This window comes from Sinocyclocheilus anshuiensis, unplaced genomic scaffold (genome assembly GCF_001515605.1).
Source record: "Sinocyclocheilus anshuiensis isolate Anshui unplaced genomic scaffold, SAMN03320099.WGS_v1.1 scaffold1044, whole genome shotgun sequence".
Lineage (NCBI taxonomy): Eukaryota > Metazoa > Chordata > Actinopteri > Cypriniformes > Cyprinidae > Sinocyclocheilus > Sinocyclocheilus anshuiensis.
In genome coordinates this window covers 96,636-116,093 of record NW_015548237.1, presented here as the reverse complement: position 1 = coordinate 116,093, position 19,458 = coordinate 96,636, and the positions used below count along the sequence as shown (strand labels likewise).

The following is a 19,458-nucleotide window of genomic DNA, read 5'->3' as shown; positions in this document are numbered from 1 at the left end:
CTGCATTTTGTATTTACTTGCATTATCTTTGTGTAATATTAAAATTTGTTTGATGATCTGAATCTTTTAAGTGTGACAGATATGCAAAAAAGAAAAAGAAACAGGTAGGGGGAAAAACCTTTTCACGTCACTGCATATAATACATATATTTCTTTAATATATACATGTCTGTATGTTTATATATACACAGTACACACACATACATGCAATCAATTAATCACAATTAATCGATTTGACAGCAGTCATTTCTTTCCTACAATAAATTGAATATTTTCAAAATTATTTTTGTTGTACGATTTTAACTGTAAAAATTTAGGGGTGTACATAAAATTAAGGCATTGAAGACTAGCTATTTTATTTATGTTCGCTAATAGTTCAACACATCTAAGTACTCTGCCCAAAGAACATGAGATTTGAGTTTACAAAACAAGTGCAAGTGTCATATTCTTTTGGCTTTATAAGAAAAAAAAATGATCAAGATGCAGACACATTACACAAAGTAAGGAAAGAGCGATGGGCAGATGTCTGCCAGGTTTAGAAATATTTCCTGTGTTCCATAAACTTGGCGAGGTTACTGTGAGAAATCGAGATATGACTGCAGGCTTTGAGGGATGACTGACTCATCTTCAGACGATTACAGGCAGCAGATTCCATCCATAACAGCTGACTTGCTACATTCTGGTGCACATATGGCCAAATGTGGTCATCTACTGCATACAAAGGTAGGGCTACATCTCCGAATAAAAGCTTGATCAAGAACAAGCTTCTCAAACATCAACTGAGCAGCTCATGATAAAACATTGAGGACTCCAGCAGAGAGATGTGGGGGGCTGTATCTTCCCCAATATAAACCTTCTGTGGTACACAAGACAAATATCTGCACAGCTGTGCGCTTTGGACACGTCTGTTGGATGTGTACTGGATGCTTTGCCTCCAATTAAAGGATCCCAGCATCATCGGTTCTGCAGAATAAAACTCTTCAGTAAACAAGGGTCACGGAGGTCGCAGTGTGCAGCTGTGTGCTGTTGTGAAAGATTGGACACCCACTCAAAGGCCGACGTGGTCTTGTAAAATCTTCAGGGGTTCTCTCCTGTGACTGCGCACCTGTGCTTAGATAGACTCAGAGATGAAGGGGACAGAACTATTAAGATGAGAGCTGAGCACTGTTCCTCCAATCCCTCCGGGAAGACTGAATGCTTCGGAAACCAGGCGCATGAGTAAATAACAGTGTCTCAATCCTGGTGAACATCAAAAGGTAACGTGCACAGAACACAGGCCAGGAGCATTTAACTTTAGCAGTGATTCTGCAGGCTTGAGGCAGATTTTGGGTTTGCAGAGAGATTTCTTTCATTACGGGCAGTCTTGGATCACTTAGTGCTTAAGCTCACGATGGCTGATCAATCAACAATGCAATTAAATATTAGGTCACAGGAACACAGTGTGATGCTTCTACAACAGACTAATGAAGACTCAGTAGAAGCACAGAAATTTAAACACAAAGGTGTTTGTGAGAGAGATGTTCAGATAAAAATTAATACTTGCAAGGTAAATGTATTTGTCGCATCATTCTTGTATGATTTCTTTAAGTGTTTTGGTGTTATAATAATGGTAAAAGACTTGGTTAATTATTACACTGCCAAAAAAAACGTAAACTATATTATCGCCCAGTGATTTGTAAACAAACTGTACTGTACTGATGTACTACTATATGTGACCCTGGACCACAAAACCAGTCATAAGGGTCAATTTTTCGAAATTGAGATTTATGCATCATCTGAAAGCTGAATAAATAAGCTTTATATTGATGTATGGTTTGTTAGGATAGGACAATATTTGGCCGAGATATAACTATTTGAAAATCTGGAATCTGAGCGTGCAAAAAAAAAAACAAATATTGAGAAAATCGCCTTTAAAGTTGTCGAAATGAAGTTCTTAGCAATGCATATTACTAATCAAAAATTACGTTTATGATATTTACGGTAGTAAATTTACAAAATATCTTCATGGAACATGATCTTTACTTAATATCCTAATGATTTTTGGCATAAAAGAAAAATCAATAATTTTGACCCATACAATGTATTGTTGGCTATTGCTACAAATATACCCCAGCGACTTAAGACTGCTTTTGTGCTCCAGGGTCACATATATCCAACTTTTAATATGAATATAAGGCAACACTTTAGTACAGGGACCAATTCATAATTATTAACTAGTTGCTTATTAGCATGCCTATTATTAACATATTGGCTGTTTATTAGTACTTATAAAGCACATGACCATATTCTACATCCCTAATCCTAGCCAACACCTAATCTTAACAACTACTTTACCAACTATTAATTAAAAAGAAGCAAATTAGGAATTTGAGGCAAAAGTTGTAGTTAATGGTTAGTGAATTGGAGCTTAAAATAAAGTGTGATCGAATGTACTATATGAACGCAGGTAATCGATACACTACACATCAAATCCAGACTCTACGACTATATTCTCGCCCAGCTCTAATCTGCTTAATGCGACTGTACGGCATGAGAATATTGAAATCTTGTCAAAATTAACATTGTGTTTTCTGTAAAGCTGCTTTGAAACTATGTGTATCGTGAACAGTGCTATACAAATAAATGTGATTTCGCTTGACAAATTGAAACAAAACACTACTATGTTTTCTGCTGACAGACAAAACAGAGAAAAGCAGGTGGTATGAAGCGGTTTTCACCTTGGGCAGCATGGGTGTGGCCCGCTTGCTCTTCTTCTCAGATGGATCGTCCAGCTGGTCGGGCTCAAACGCGTACAGCTCCGTCAGTTCGTTCATGGTAAAGTGGCGTTCAATCTGCTGTTGGTCTACAACTCTGAAGGACAGCGACTGTTTGGCGATCTGCCGGTCATAGATCTTGTCCTCCATGGTTCCCTACAGAAAAGAATCATGTCAAAAAACATTACAGATCTGATCTGCCCTGTCTGTGAATAAACCTGTATATTTCTACATGTAATAAACACAACAAATAAAACTACATTTCTCACCTGAGCCAAAAACCTGTAGACAAACACGGTCTTCACTTGGCCAAAGCGATAGACTCTGAAAATACTCTGAATGTCGTAGGATGGGTTCCATGAGGCGTCGAAAATTATGACCCTGTTTGCAGCTACCAAGTTGATCCCAAGAGAACCAGCTCTGGTTGAGATGAGGAACAATCGCCCCCTGAGGAGGAGAAGAACAAGAACACAAGTTCTTTCATGGAAAAGCGAGAAACGGATCCACTGTTTGACACTCCAGGGCTCCAGACTGCGACCAAATGGTCATATTTTGTGACCATTTTTTCTGCCTGTGCGACTAAATTTTGTGTGCGGTCGCTCATAAGCGCTGCCATTTCGGTTGCATATGAGAAACATCAAACGCATAACGAAACTGAAAGCATAAAGAAACCGCGCTACTCGTTTGAGCCTGGTTTATACTCGCTGGGTCAACAAGAGCGCGAAGCAAATATTACGCGAATATTGAGGAAACGATGGATGGTTTTAATGCTAAAGTAAAGTAAAAGACCGCTTCTTAAACCAGAGAAGGTGAACATGCTGGTATTCTTGTGGGGAAAAAAAAAACATGCAAGCACTGTCACCGACAGCAAGTTTAATTTTTATTTTGAAAAGCTTGTTATCTTTGCTGTTTACCTCACGTTACGCTATGGAGGCTCTCTTTTATTATTTATTTATTTGATTCCTCAGTGTTTGCGAAACGTTCTGTAATTTAGTAGTCGGTATATAATACAGCATGTGGTGTGTGCCATGCCTCATCTTATTCGGTTTTGTTAATAAACGTTTTGTAAGCTAGTTTGTCATTGTAGGCTCTCTTACTGTTTTATGGTTGTTGTGCTTTTTTAATTAAGAATAACAATGAATCCATCTTTTGTTTTAGTCTTAAAAAGTGAAAGCTGTATAGATGTACGTAAGCCAAACAGACAATAATCTTTTCTTGTAAAACGTGACAACAAGATCGCGAAATCGAAAGCATCTGAAGCCCGAGGCTTATAACACAGCAAAAGAGGAACTCCCGTTCACAAAATTCAAATCACATATAATACTACTGATGAAAAAGAATGGGTTGAATGTTAACCACTTTCGCTTCCATATAACTATAAACTATGATAAAAGTTCATCAGCATGCATTGATTAAATGTTGATAAAAAAAAATAAAAAAAAATTGCGTATCTTGAATAAAGTGTTACACTTAAATATCATTAAGTACATTAATGATATCTGCCTTGTTCTGTTCTGTTAACCCTAGGGGGGTTATTATTGCTGCTCAAGTTTTTGCCCAGAACAGAACCATAACGCCAAACCAAACTTTATGCTAAGTATCTATCATTTTGACGATAGTGGTCCTGACAGAACTGAAGTTTTTATATATTTACGGTAGGAAATTTACAAAATATCTTCATAGAACATGATCTTTACTTGATATCCTAATGAATTTTGGCATAAAAGAAAAATCTATAATTTTGACCCATACAATGTATTTTTGGCTATTGCTACAAATATACCTGTGCTACTTAAGACTGGTTTTGTGCTCAACCAACTGATAAAGTTAGTCGCAAACGAGCGACCAGTGGGAAGAATGAGTCTGGAGCCCTGCACTCTAGAGGGAAAAGTGCCTTTACCGAACATTACTGGTGTCATTGAAGTCCTCTGCCCATTTCTTCCTGGTCACGGCATTCGTTGAACCATCTAGACGATAGTAGTCAATGTTTCTGAACCACTTGCCCTCACCTGGAGAAAAACATCAGCACAGCCAGTCAACAATCAGTTTCTAGCAAATATTTAATGCAGCTGTCAGCCCTGGTAGGGTTTGCTGTACATGGAGAGCTCAGGGGAAAGCATGTACCCTACATAGGTGGCAAAGCCCAAAGAACTCATGTTCAGCAATTAATATTGTGGCCTCCCACACTCGTGTTCATAACTAACATTTCAATATGTTTCCAATTATTCCTCTGTGATCTTTTCATTACAAATTGCAAAGCCTTAAGCGAACATTTTTTTGCAAAATAAAAAAGGCCTAATCATTTTCAAAACGAAAGTAAAAACAGCTGCGAGGGTTTAATTAGGACCGTGACCTTATTCCAGAGGCTTTATGTTTACATGCGCATATTTGTGTGTTTCTGCGGGCACTTAACCCAGATCTGTGTCAGATGTGTGCGCAAATATCAGATGAGTTTTCGCATGTAACCACAGTTTGCACTCACTGGATCGGTGCTCGCTTATTTGCTGAAATGAATGTTAAATTTACAGCAAATATAATTCAAATAAAAACTACAGGACTGGCCATAAACATTCAACAAAACACTCACAGCATGGGCCACCGTACAAACCATATGAAGTCAAGACAGACAAAAGAGAAAGTCGTATAATACGCGGAACAAGTCATTACATTTCAAAAGGTTTTGAACATGTTTTTCTCTTTGGAAGTATGGACTAACTCATTGCGTACAATAAAAACCTACAACAACTAGTGTGAGTTTTGTAGTGCTGTCAAACAATTAATCACGATTAAACGCTTACAAAATAAATGTTTACGTTTGCATAATGTATGTGTGTGTTCTGTGTATATTTATTATATGCATGTATATATATTTTGGATGCGATTAATCGCGATTAATCGGTTGACAGCACTAGAGTTTTGATTTCATGCTGACATAGTAAGAATTTAAAATGATGCACTGCACAATACAAAGAATACAATACCTGGTTATTATTTGTAAAAGAATATATCAAGTATGAAAAGCATGCAGACTCTGAGTGGCAGAAATCTCTAGCACAGAAAATCAAACCGATTACAAAGCACCGTGATTAAGGCTGAGGGAAAACATTGCTAAAAGTGCCTGACCTTTGTACGGCGAAAGCTTGCCTTCCTCTTTAGCTTTGCCTGCCAACTCCAGGAAATCTTCAATGAGGTCCAGAGAAATGAGAGACTGGCTGAACACCAACCTGAGCACACAGGACACGTGACCGTCACACACATGACCGAATGACATGGAAGACAACGAATTCGGAGATGCTACTCTGACAAAACTTAACTCACACTTTTTCTTCCAATTCTTCTGCCATGCGGAGGATCTCAAAAAGAAGCACCATTTTCCCAGAATGCTCCAGCACCTCAGAATCTGGCTCGGTCACAAACTCTTTGTACCAGTCAGGTGATGGGCTGCCAGGACCTGAGTTCGACGGCCGAACTGAGGAAAACATCATGGATACACACTGTTGTGGCCATATTTGCAGAAGACGTGCAATGCATCCGTAGTTTTCAACAAAAAGTTGTTTTACTGCATCTAGTGTCAGGTCCAAAATCTACCAACATCATTCTAATGAATAATTTTTAAAAAATGTAATCATTTTTTTTAAACGTGAAATATTAAATAGTGTATTATTAGTGTATTAGTACATTGCAAATAGTGTGTAAAGTAAGTGTTAATTTATAGAATTTTGCATGTGTGTGAACTGTTATAAAACTAACTGTAAAAAATATAATCTTGGTCATCAGGATCGGTCAATTAAAGGATTTTTTTTTTCTGTTGAAAGGACAGTCCACACAACAATGTCATCATTTACTCAACCTCAGATATTCTTTCTTGTGCTGAACACAAAAGAAGATATTTTGAAGAATGTTGGTAACCAAACAGTTGCTGGTCCCCACGGACTTCCACAGTATAGAAAAATATTATAGAAGTCAATGGCTACTGTCAACTAGTGGTCGACCGATATATCGGCCGATATTTGGCATTTTTCAAATATCGGCATCGGCCGATAAGTTTTCCTGTTTGGCCGATGCATTCGATGCTCACATTCTCCGTCTTGTTCGCTGTTGTCATTAACAGTTCTGTCTAATACAGATAGAAGTCTGTCTAATAATCAGATAGAATGGTTAAACAAAGGAATTAAAATGTATACAAAATTATTATAACAAACGCTTTTATATTATTAGTAATATAAAGGCAAACATTATAATACTTTCTTGTTTGCCGTCAGCATTCAGCAAATACGCATTTATATAATTTAAACAAATCTTTGAATGACTAATAAACATCTAATTTCACAAACTTAGTCAAATCCAGCTGTGAGATCTTGTGAAGTGTGCTTTTGATTTCAAACTATGCTGCGCTTTATGCATTTGCCCACTGTCATATTCATTTCATTTTCACTGTGTGCTGCTGTATGTAAAATTAGTGTTTACCTTGGCTTTATTTTAAAAAAATATGATTCCCAATGCACACAAACTTCCCAGAATACAGAGTGCCCTGTTGGTTACAGTGTTTACTTTCTTTTTAATTATATTTTAATTATATATTTATATATTTGTGAAAAATACTGTTCATCTGAAGTATAAGTATGTTTATTTAACACATGTATTTTTTAATCCATTTTCAAACGATTTAAAATTTCTTACATATTAATTAAAATAAATAAAATTATATCGGCTTTATATCGGCCACCCTGCTTTTCGAGATGTCTGCAAAAACCCAATATCGGTCGACCACTACTGTCAACTGTTTGGTTACCAACATTCTTTAAAATATCTTCTTTCACACAGATTTGGAACAACTTGAGGGCGAGTCAATGATGTCAGAATATTCATGTTCAGGTGAACTATCCCTTTAACCATTATTAGTAACAACAGCACTGCTTAACTCCTATCTGAAGAGATGATTTTGTCAGTAAGCTCAGTCATACCCTCTTCCACAGGCTCTGCTCTGTTGCGCCCCTCAGGGTTTCCTCCACGAGAGCTGGTGTTCCACTCCTTAATCACTTCCAGGTCATCGCTGTCGGACTTGTCTGAGCTCTGCTCTTTCCCTTTGCCTCGCTGCTTCTTTCTGTACGGGGGTTTAGAGAACCAGATCAGTCATTACACAGCCAGCAAACAGGACGGTTACCAAGGAAGAGTTAAGACTCATCTCAAACCTTTTGGGCTTCTCATCTTCAGAGGTCAAACTCATGGAGGACTCCTCTGTCTCTGAGGCTATGAACTCCTCCATACTGTCCTCATCGAAGTATCCCTGTTAGTGTGAAGAGAAAAAAACAACAGTTAAGGTGCTGCTATTCTAATCAGCAGAGTTACAGCAATTGTTCAACCAAAAATGAAAATCCTGTCATCATTTAATCAACCTTACCTCATTCCAAACCTGTATGACTTTGGTTCATCGTCAAAACACAAGTTAAGATATTATGGCAACACTTTAGATTAGGGAACAGATATTCACTAATAACTATGACTTTTGCCTTCCAATTTTAAACTTCCAATTTGCTGTTTATTAATAGTTAGTAAGGTAGTTGTTAGGTTTAGGTATGGGGTGGATTAAAGGATCTAGAATATGGTCATGCGAAATAAGGCATTAATATGTGCGCTATATGCACTAATAAACAGCCAATATGCTAGTAATATACATTCTAATAAGCAACTAGTTATTAGTGAGAATAGGTCTAAATAACTCAAGTGTTACCAATATTTTTAAATGAAACCTCCACTGAAAGTCTAAGTAAACAAAATCTAGAACATCCAAAACGGTCAAAAAAGCGTATAAATCCGTATGAATTGAGCAGTTTAATGCAAGTCTCACGAAGAGCTCAATATGATAAACAGATTTAATTTAGGCTTTTAAACACACATACATTTAGCAACTCGCATATGTTAGAACAATCCTCAATAGATCTCGTGCATCACACATGCACGCTTGAGCTTCTGTATTTGCCAAATGTGTGTCTGTCAATCATTATTTAGAAGAATAGGTTAAGTTTTTATTTACATCATATAAAGCAACGGTCTCTTTTCAGATGGATTCGTTTAGGGCAGATTTATGACCATTTTGGTTACCTGGCATTTGAATAGAGGGACAAAGGTTTCATTAAAAATATATTAATCTGTATTTCTGAAGGTAACCAAAGCCTTCATGTTTGGGTGAACAATCCCTTTAAATGCTGTAAATCTAACGGATTGTCTAGTTTTCTAGGGCTTAACATAAACTTGGGATAGATAATGTGAACCTGAGCATGTACAAAAGTGCTTCTTTGGCAAGTAAAGAACATCATTTGGCTCCCTAGTAATTTTTTTTTGGTGTCTGGCATTCCATATGTGCACAGAAAGCGATGACTTCAGGGAAACTTCCCCCTCAAGTAAATTCCCCCGGGGTTGTGTTTTCAGAGAAGTCTGCAGTCCGCTGTCTTTATTCCCTCACCTTGTTTTCTTTACTGATATAGTCCAGCTGGAGGCACCACGGATGGGTCCAGATTCTGCTGAGCATCTGGAAATCCTGGAAGAGTTTGGTCCCAGCGCGGCCTCTTCCACTCTCCAAGGCAGAACCGACACCTGTTCAGAGGGAGACGTTTAGCGCCCGCCGCTGGCACGGTTTCTAGCCCAGTGTGTATGGAGCTTATAATATGACAAAACTATTTGAATTTGAATTGTGTAAATTTGAATTATTGATAAGTGTCATTTAACAAAACTGAATTTTAAGTGGCATTTAACATAGTTCTGAATTAGATTTTTTTTTTACTTGAATATTTAACATGAAATGTAACAATTTTTTATGGCAGTTTTTTTTTAATAGACGCATTTTCAAACAGCGGATTTTTGTTCTGAATTGTTAGACTGCAAATATCCAGTTTTTAAAAATACAGCTTCAAGTTTTCAAGAAATTCGGAACATCAAATTCAACATTCAAAATTACATTTTTAAAAACTGTATATTTGCAGTCTAAAGGCTTGTTCACACCGGGACGAATATCGCGCGCGTTTATCGCCAACGTTTAACACCTTGTGACTAAACAAAGGGCGCCAATGTGAGTGTGCACACCGACGCGCAAAACGTGAGGCGTAAAAGTGTCATTTTTTTTAAAACACCTCGGGTTTGTTTTTTTGGTTTGACGCGCCGCGACGTTTAACGCCTCGTGACTAAACAAAGGGCGCCAATGTGAGTGTGCACACCGACGCGCAAAACGTGAGGCGTAAAAGTGTCATTTTTTTTAAAACACCTCGGGTTTGTTTTTTTGGTTTGACGCGCCGCGTTAAAAACTGGCCGACCAATGAGATTGGCGCTTTTGTTCACGTGCCTGGAGCTGCTGAAGTTACAGTAAAACACGACTTGGTGGCGCTCAAGCACAAAACGGTCTTGCCGAGCACACATTGATACCTAACGACGAAGAGGAAGTAAGTAGACCAAGAAGATGCATCGAGGCAAGATGAATGTAGAGCTGCTGGTCTCATTGGTGTCTGAACACAAAGGGCTTTATGACAAACGCGACAGCGACTACAAAAATCTTGATAAGAGGGAGTTGTTATGGAGAGGAATTGCAGATCAAATAGGATTCGATGTGTACCGGGGTATTTCTGTTTTTCATTAAGCGCCATCTAATGTCAGGGAGTGAATTTGCACGTTCACTCGGCTCATCGCCTGCGAAAATCGCTTGGGTATGAACACAAAAGACGCGTCGAAAAACGCCGGCAATAAGCACGCACGATAATCGTCCCAGTGTGTACGAGGCTTAACAATTCAGAACAAAAAATCCGCTGTTTGAAAATACATGTCTATTAAAAAAAACTGCCATAAAAAATTCAATTGTGTTAAATTTCAAATGTTAAATATTCAAGTAAAAAAAAATCTAATTCAGAACTATGTTAAATGCCACATAAAATTCAGTTTTGTTAAATGACACTAGTCAATAATTCAAATTTACACAATTCAAATAGTTTTGTCATATTATAAGCTCCATAAGCGTGCCAGAGCACAGTGCACCGCAGCGGCCTAAATCCTGAATTCAGATTAGCCCAGAGGATTAACTGAGCAGGTAAACAAGCTCTTAGCACAGTGCGAGGCTCACGCTGCCTGTTTTCACACTGATGCTTAGAAAAGCAAAGCAACAAAATCCTCCACTCAAAAACCACAACAACAAAAAAACATGCCTTTGCAAGAAAGGCTTTGCTACAAACATCTTGAAACTGCTGCGTGTCATTTTCGCAGTACACCAAGCAGATTTGCAAAACAAATGACTGGCTATGTTTAAAAAGAAACACTAGGATATGGAATATTGCACGGGTCCTGAAGAGATAGTACCTGAGCAACAGTGATAATCCATCATGAAAGCAATGATTGCGTGACTTAAAAATAAATCTAATAATTCTGATCAGTTATGGTGGCATTTTGTGTGTTATCTTGAGGTCTGATTGGTTACCATTAGAACGTTATGCCACCAAGACTAGAGGACTGAAGCTATGGCGTGTAGTAATGACTGGAATCACTTTGATAATGAAAACACAGTGGAAAATATGCAATGCCAATCTGTCATAACATTATATTGAGAATGCTACTGTAATACAATGTTGTAAATTTGTTGTGCTTTAGCTGTCTGTTTAAAGTCCCTAGAAATCAAAAGTTTTTTTTTGCGGCTAGTATGATTACACTAGTCTTAACTTTATCTATAAGCTGGTGTTTCAAAACAATGCCAAAATGTGCATTTATATGCATTCAAAATGTACAGCCTCTCTACCACCAATGTGGATCAACGATTTGTACGTCAGCTTCTCATCAGTTTTTCTGTTCAATCAAATGCTCTTTATTCACCCCCTGGAGCCGTGTGAGGCACGTTTTACTATGGATGTATGCGCTTAATTTCACTTCTTTTGGACTGATGCACTGTAACACCCGCTGAGTGCCATTTGAAAGCTTGGAAGATCAAAGACATTTTTTTTATATAACTCTGATTGGATTCATTGAAGCCATATACACCTAAGATGCCTTGAGGGTGAGTAAATCATGGGCTAATTTTTGGGTGAACTAACCCTTTAAGTTTAGTTAAGCCGCTAGCAAAGCACTTCAGTTTACTGTTGCTCATTCACTCTTCTGATTCAGCTCAATCAGTCACACCACGCTTTCCATTCATCTAAATGTGTGAGACAGGAAATGCAAGCTCATATGAATGTTGCTGCTTTCCAAAGTTCAAAATTAAATTCAGCTCTGACCTGTGAATTTATAAAGTCATGTGAAGACTTGTGACTGTGTGACCTCTTAAATTATAAAGAACGCAAACTTTAAATCTGCAGGATTGCAGTAAAGTGGAGTTAGAATGCATATTTTTGGATGCATTACATGCTGCACATCAACAAAGTCTAGGTGATCGCAGCAATGCACAACATTAGTGACTAATATTGTAGCATTTGAAGAAACTATATCCCTTTAAAAAGTTTCTTTTTCAAAACTATCTATGATATGTTATTTATAAATCTAGCCGTTTTATTTTTTCCTCTTCATATTTACACATCCTAATACCAGGTATAAACAGGGACAGAGAACAGTCATCGCTGCATACAAAGCTGGGATAGTATTTGAATTTAAAAAAAGTCACAGCAGCTTTAACACCGTCTAAAATGCCGAATGCGAGTTCACCTCAATGCAGCATGAAATTGGATCAGGGTTTGGGTAAAGCAGGCCACCAGGACAAAAGTGCAAGCATTAAGGCAAAGACAGTGTCTGGTGGTGGTCTCTGGGGGTATGCACCTACAGTCACAACAGCAGCGCAGTAGCATAGCAGCGGGCTCAGAGGAAAGCCGGCCTAATGAGCCTCTGGCTGGGAAATTCTCCTAAAGCTCTTCATTAGATAAGGATGTGGGAATTGGTTCAGATCGCCCCGCGGCCTGGTGCCAGCTGCCATTCTTCCTCTCCCAGCTGCGGAGCTGCTTCAGAACAATCGCGGCCTGAGCTATAACACCGCTAAACCACTTAATTGAAAAAATGAGAGCAGGGGGGAAAGACTGGTTTCACCTCAGGAGACTCAAATCTCCAAACTCCTATTTCAGGGTTTAAGCTGAGAGACTGCATGATTTGAATCGCATATTTGACAATTAAAACTCAACATGACAAAGCATTTAACTTAATATTCAGTTTCACTCAGGAATATTTTACATCAAGCAGAAAATAGATGGATTTTAATCATCAAAACTATTTTTTTTTTTACTGTTCACAAGGCCTTATGTCTATTTGCCCTGTTAAATCCAGAGACATACAGTGGTGGCCAAAATTATTAGAACGCTAGTATTTTCAGCAGCTAAAAAAATGGTTTTAAGTCCGTTATTTCTATCTTTTGCTGTAATGTGTCTGTAGGAAATATCAGTTTACATTTCCAAGCATTACAACAGCCAGTGCTCCACACAGAGATGTGATCTGATCATCATCAGTCTGTCTGGAGTGACATGAAGAAACAGAACAAACTGAGACAGACTCAATCCAGAAGAACTGTGTCTCAAAGACGCTTCAAGAAAGCTACCTGCAAAGCTCCCTGAAAAACTATGCGCAAGTGTATCGAGGGCAAAAGCTGCTTTAAACGCAGAGAGGATGGTCACACTAAATGTTGATTTCATTTAGTTAATAGAAGTTAATTGATAAAGAAAATCTATTATACATTATTTTTGACTGCATCCTCATTTTACAGCATTTTTACACAAGTGCCTAAAACTTTTAACAGTACTGTAGCTTTGCAGGTAGGTTTCTTGAAGCATCTTGGAGATATTGGTGGGTGATATGGCAAAAATATCATATCACGTTTTTTTTAATAAATATCTCGATTTTATCACAATTCTGTGTCATGTTGGATTTTCTATTTTGCAAGTTGTCTGAGCATTACAGCCAAACTAATTCCCCTATTATAAAGACAAAGCCTTTCAAGGTATAACAAAATATAAAAAAAGAATGGCGGATATTTAGGCCAAAGTGGGCGAAGATAAAAGTCTTTGTCATTATTTTATCTTTGTTATTAAAAAATAAGAACAAAGATACACATTACAAATACACATAATATACAAATAAAACAAACAGTGTTTTATTTTCAAGTACGATAGGTGTATTTAGCAGGAGCATTCAAGAAATTGAATGAACAAATATAAAAATAAAACACTATAGGTATAGATTGATTCCTATTAAAGCAACGGTCTTAAAGTTTTTCAGTCAAGAGTAGCGAGTTATTTTTGTCTTTGTGTTTTCTTGTTTTATTAACATTAAAGGAATAGTTCACCCAAAAATAAAGTGTTTTATTTTTATACCATCATTCACTCACTCAAAAGTTGTTTTAAACCTGAATGAGTTTCTTTCTTCTGTTGAACATAAATGCTATTTTGAAGAACATGGAATAGTCCATAGTATTTTTTTCAAGTCAATGTGGACAAGCAAATGTTTGGTTACCCACATTCTTCAAAATATCTTCTTTTGTGTTCAGCACAAGAAAGAAATTAATACAGGTTTGGCACAACATGTGAGTGAGTAAATAATGACAGAAATCAATTTTTAGGGTGAACTATCCCTTTAATGACAGTCGGCAGCATGTTTAGTACTGTCCCTTTAAGAGCTGCACGCATCTAATATACTGACACGCATCCGTTTCTTGTTTACTTTTATTTTAGGCATAACCAAGTCTATATGTAAGCCTTGTGCGTTTTAACAGTATTAGCGCAAAAGATAACTTAGTCCAGTACCTTAATCAGGCGCTGTTTGACAGGGTTTTTAGTGTGCGCGCTTCGGGTGCATGCGCTCAGAAAAAGTGCATGTCAGAAGAGCGCGTGAATGAAATGTATAACCGGCAAGGCTTTAAAGCACATGCAAATAATGTACTTTTGTGATTGTGAATAAATGCAGTGTCCCGTGAGAGCAACTCGACTGCTGAGTTAACACTGATGTGAATGTATGTGGCGCTGTAGCACAATACTGTGATATTTCTTCAAAAGCAGATCGTGGAGACATTTTTATCGTCCACGATCAAAAATCGCCATATCGCACATCCCTACTTGGAGACGCTGCCACAGTTCTTCTGTACTGAGTCTGTCTCAGTTTGTTCGGTTTCTTCATATCACTCCAGACAGACTGGATGATGATCAGATCAGATCTCTGTGTGCAGCACCATCTGTTCTCAGACGAAGATCTCACTGGATTATTACAATTAATGGCAAAATGAATGCTTGGAAATGTAAACTGATATTTCCTACTGAAACACTACAGCAAAAGATAGAAATAACTGACTTAAAACCATTTTTAGCTGCTGAGAATACTAGTGTTCTAATCATTTTGGCCACCACTGTATATTATGAAAATAATTAGGAAAAAATTAGATCTTTAACAGAGCAAATGCGAAATAAACTGAAATTAATATAATGCAGAGTCGTACCTGTGAAGTGATCCAGGTAGTATCGGTAAAGCTTGCACTGAATGGGTGTTAAACGTATCGCTAACACATACTCGTGTTTTGGCGGCAGGAATTTTGTAAGGGCAGTATAGTCTCTTCTCTGTGGAAGACAACATTTTTACAAGTCTGTTCATTATGAACTAGCACTGAATACACTGGCTGTGGTCTTCTGGCTTACTTGGACGCATCCTGCCAGCATCTCGTAGAGGATGTGTGCGCGCTTCTTCATGACTCGGACATCAGTCAGCGTGGAGTCGGCGCACTGGCCGTTCTGGATGGGGTTGATGAAGCGGTTTCTGAACTCTTTCACTGACCCCAGCAGGTTCTCCTTGATGAAGTTCACCATACAGTGATCTGAGGGGAGAAAATGGCAATTTCACACCCGAAAATTATTCTTGTCATAATTCAAGGGTTTAAAGATGTCTTTCCACATTCAGAATGACGTGGCATAACCCTTAACTGGCCATAGTCTACTTGAAGTAGGGCTGCTCGATTATGGCAAAAATCATAATCACGATTATTTTGGTCAATATTGTAATCACGGTTATTTAACACGATTATGAGGGGGCCATATGACCAAAACTTTATATGAGTGATTTATTTAAAGATAGTGATACATATCAAATACATATTTCCTGTAAATAAGGTTGCAATGACATCTACATTGTAGAGACCAGAGGAATTTCAAACAAAAAGTCCTCAAAATTATTGAAAATAATTAAACTGTCAGTAATAAAAAAGCAAAGGACAAATACAATAGAATAAAAAGATAAAAATTAAACAAACTGTGCTTTAATGTTTTTTTTATGCAAGTCTCAAGCAGTTTACAGCCTACTACAAAAATGAATAATCAAATGTAAATTAAAACAGCATAATCTTCACTATAAGATTTAAACTTTTTTGTTTCTTATTAAAGCTACAAAAATCCTTCACTCAAGAGCAGTGTGTGATTTTGAATTTGTCTTTTGTTGTTTGATTAATATTAAGCACAAAGTCGCAGCAGGAAAATAGCCCGCTGTCACTTTAAGAGCCGCACGGATCCAATTTACCGTTACACGCGTATTTTCATTCTCAACACTTTACGTTCATTTATTACATGACCAATGAAGGTATACATGAATAATCACCAAGCGCCGCATTTTGACACATTTTGTGTGTATTTCACTGTTGAGGCGCGCACCTTGAGCTAAAAGATGACTTTACATGTCCGTGTTCAGTTCCGTCTCTGAGCGCATATATCTTCCTGAGGAGCAACGCAAGGTCTCTTTCACGCTTTTAAAAACATGAATACATATTCTTACATAAATCAAGCACGTCCCATTTTGCAAAAGTCACGTTACATGACTTTACTGATTTGCCTGTGAAATTGAGCTTTTATGGAGGAACGAAGGCGCAGCGCTGGAAAGGGGGTGGAATGGGCGCAATACTCGTTTTATCTCGATCGTTGTATTTTCATAATCGTTGGAGGTCAAAATCGAAATCGAAACTGTTTTTCGATTAATTGCACAGCCCTAATCAGCTACATGTCCGTGTTCTGCTCCGTCTCTGAGCGCATATATCTTCCTGAGGAGCAACGCAAGGTCTCTTTCACGCTTTTAAAAACATGAATACATATTCTTACATAAATCAAGCACGTCCCATTTTGCAAAAGTCACGTTACATGATTTTACTGATTTGCACGTGAAATTGGGCTTGTATGGAGGAACGAAAGTGCACCGCTGGAAAAGGGGGCGTAATAATCGTTTTATCTCGATTATTGTATTTTCATAATCGTTGGAGGCCAAAATCGATATCGAAATTGTTTTTCGATTAATTGCACAGCCCTAACTTGAAGCATACTCCAGATCTGATTGAAATCGGACTGATTCTGGGAATCAAGCAGCACTGAATGCTTAGAGCCAGTTGGAGGCTCTGTCTATAAACTATTAATAGTCTTGAGCGCAAATGGAGAAAAACTAACTTGGAAGTTTTTAGAATTGCGTGGAAAAACAGTATGTCCAGCTATAGACAGGCTTTAAAAGCTGCCAGGGCCGAGCATATCCACAAACTCATAGAAAATAACCAAAACAATCGAAGGTTTTTTGTTGTTTATATATTCAATATATTTATATATAATATAAATTATATGAATATAAATATATACATTTAAATATTTTCAAAATATATACTGTGTGTGCTTTTATATAAACATAATAAATATACACAGTACACAAACATATATGTGACCCTTGACCACAAAACCAGTCATAAGGGTACATTTCTGCTTTCAGATGTTGTATAAATCTCAATTTTGAAAAATTGACACTTAAGACTGGTTTTGTGGTCTAGGGTCACATATGTATTAAGAGTAAAAGTACCAAGTTTAATTTATAATTAAATTAGGAATGTGCACATGATGCACTAATGAATGATAATGCCACAGTATGCAAGCATGACACATTTTCCCCCCATTTTACTTATCTGAAGTACACAGATTACGTGCAATAATGGTCACTTCAAAATAAATTCCGCTTTATTTGTAATATTCATGATGCAATTCAAATGCACCCTTGTGAATAATAAACGATGGGAATGAGTAATAGGAAGATCTACGTGTTACAATACCAAAACTCTACCTCTAAACTCTCCTCGTCCTTCAGGCCTTCTTGCCACTTCTCAAACTCATTGAGCCAGTTGAGCACAGTGTTGAGAGGACAAAAAATTAAGTTTTAATATATTTACGGTAGGAGATTTACAAAATATCTTCATGGAACATGATCTTTACTTAATGTCCTAATGATTTTTGGCATAAAAGAAAAATTTATAGTTTTGACCCATACAATGTATTGTTGGCTATTGCTACAAATATACCCTAGCGAGTTAAGGCTGCTTTTGTGCTGCAGGGTCACATATTATGTAAACAAAAACTTTTATTTTGGATGCGATTAATCGTTTGACAGCACTAGTATTTAATAACTAATACTCTACCAATATGTTAGCTGATATTTGGGAATTTTAAGATTATGGCATTGGCTGATAACCACATCCAATAGTTTTTAATTTTTTTATTGCCTACTGAACTCTCAAGTTGCCGGCCACTAAAGAAATAAATACACAAATAAATAAAAACCATATTGGTCAACCACCAGCACTCATGTGACTCACACTCTATCAGGTTGTTCTGCAGTGGGGTTCCTGTCAGCACCACTCGCCGACGAGTCATGATGGAGTTCATGGCTTTGGAGACAGCAGACGCTTCGTTCTTCAGCACGTGACCCTCGTCACAGATGACAAAATCCGGACCTGTACATCAAAACATCATCCATTCGGTTCATGTCCATCATCTGAATGTGTGCAGTGCTCTCACAGATTCTGATCAACACACACACAACAGATTTCCTTCATGCAGAGCTTTTCTAGTAAATTAAACTTTTTACTGTACAAACATGTATATTCACCAAGAAATCTGACATGGACTGGAAAACACAATCTTGTGATATTTCCACGTTTTTCATAATCACGTGAGCGGAAGTGCTTTGCTAATGCAGTAACTTCACCTGGATCAACCAGCGTTTTCTGAAAGGTTTCCTTCAGCTTCTTGCTCTTGATGTTTCGTCCTTGCGTGAGGTTGCGGTACATCTCGTAGCCTATGATCATGACGCCGCCATCCTCCTGCCAGCGCTGTAAAGCGTACGCTCTCTCCTGAGGCCTCTTGACTGTGGCCAGCTCTGTCACCTGAAACACAAGCCAAAACACACCGACATACAGTGAGATTAATGTCAACAACTGAAAAGGAATGTGCTTCCTGTGAAACAGTGGCTCTCAGCTCTTTTTTTACATTCGACAAATATGTAACCCTGGAGCACAAAAACAGTCTTAAGTCGCTGGGGTATATTTGTAGCAATAGCCAACAATACATTGTATGGGTCAAAATTACACATTTTTCTGTTATGCCAAAAATCAGAAGTACAGAACATGCTCCATGAAGATATTTTGTAAATTTCCTACCGTAAATATATCAAAACGTAATTTTTGATTAGTAATATGGCTGTACATGAGAGTCAGTTGGTACTACATTACTATAATATTGAAGGTTAAAATTAACTGATTTGTAGGCTTTACAACTGCTTAAATTAGACAACTCTTTCCCCGCAAGCGTTTTTGAAAAAAGTTGCCAGCCACCGCCAGCATTTTTAAGGATTTTCACAAAAATTTCATGGCCCCCAGAATATGTTGTTGTATGAATATCTGAACATGCAATACATCAAAATAAAGATCA

General features: G+C 37.6%; 1 protein-coding gene across 1 annotated transcript in view; it reads right to left on the bottom strand.

Annotated features, from left to right (window-relative positions):
• The window catches only part of LOC107654779 (transcriptional regulator ATRX-like), a 64,844-nt gene that overhangs the window by 13,811 nt on the left and 31,575 nt on the right, over positions 1 to 19,458 (bottom strand). Inside the window, exons 14-25 of the mRNA XM_016442029.1 lie at positions 18,737 to 18,998; positions 18,345 to 18,482; positions 15,379 to 15,554; positions 15,183 to 15,300; positions 9,216 to 9,346; positions 7,945 to 8,039; positions 7,717 to 7,856; positions 6,071 to 6,221; positions 5,876 to 5,976; positions 4,653 to 4,761; positions 3,022 to 3,199; positions 2,717 to 2,908 (exon numbers count right to left, since the gene is read on the bottom strand). Coding sequence (XP_016297515.1) covers positions 2,717 to 2,908; positions 3,022 to 3,199; positions 4,653 to 4,761; positions 5,876 to 5,976; positions 6,071 to 6,221; positions 7,717 to 7,856; positions 7,945 to 8,039; positions 9,216 to 9,346; positions 15,183 to 15,300; positions 15,379 to 15,554; positions 18,345 to 18,482; positions 18,737 to 18,998 — 1,791 coding nt within the window. The remainder of the gene's footprint in view (positions 1 to 2,716; positions 2,909 to 3,021; positions 3,200 to 4,652; positions 4,762 to 5,875; positions 5,977 to 6,070; positions 6,222 to 7,716; positions 7,857 to 7,944; positions 8,040 to 9,215; positions 9,347 to 15,182; positions 15,301 to 15,378; positions 15,555 to 18,344; positions 18,483 to 18,736; positions 18,999 to 19,458) is intronic.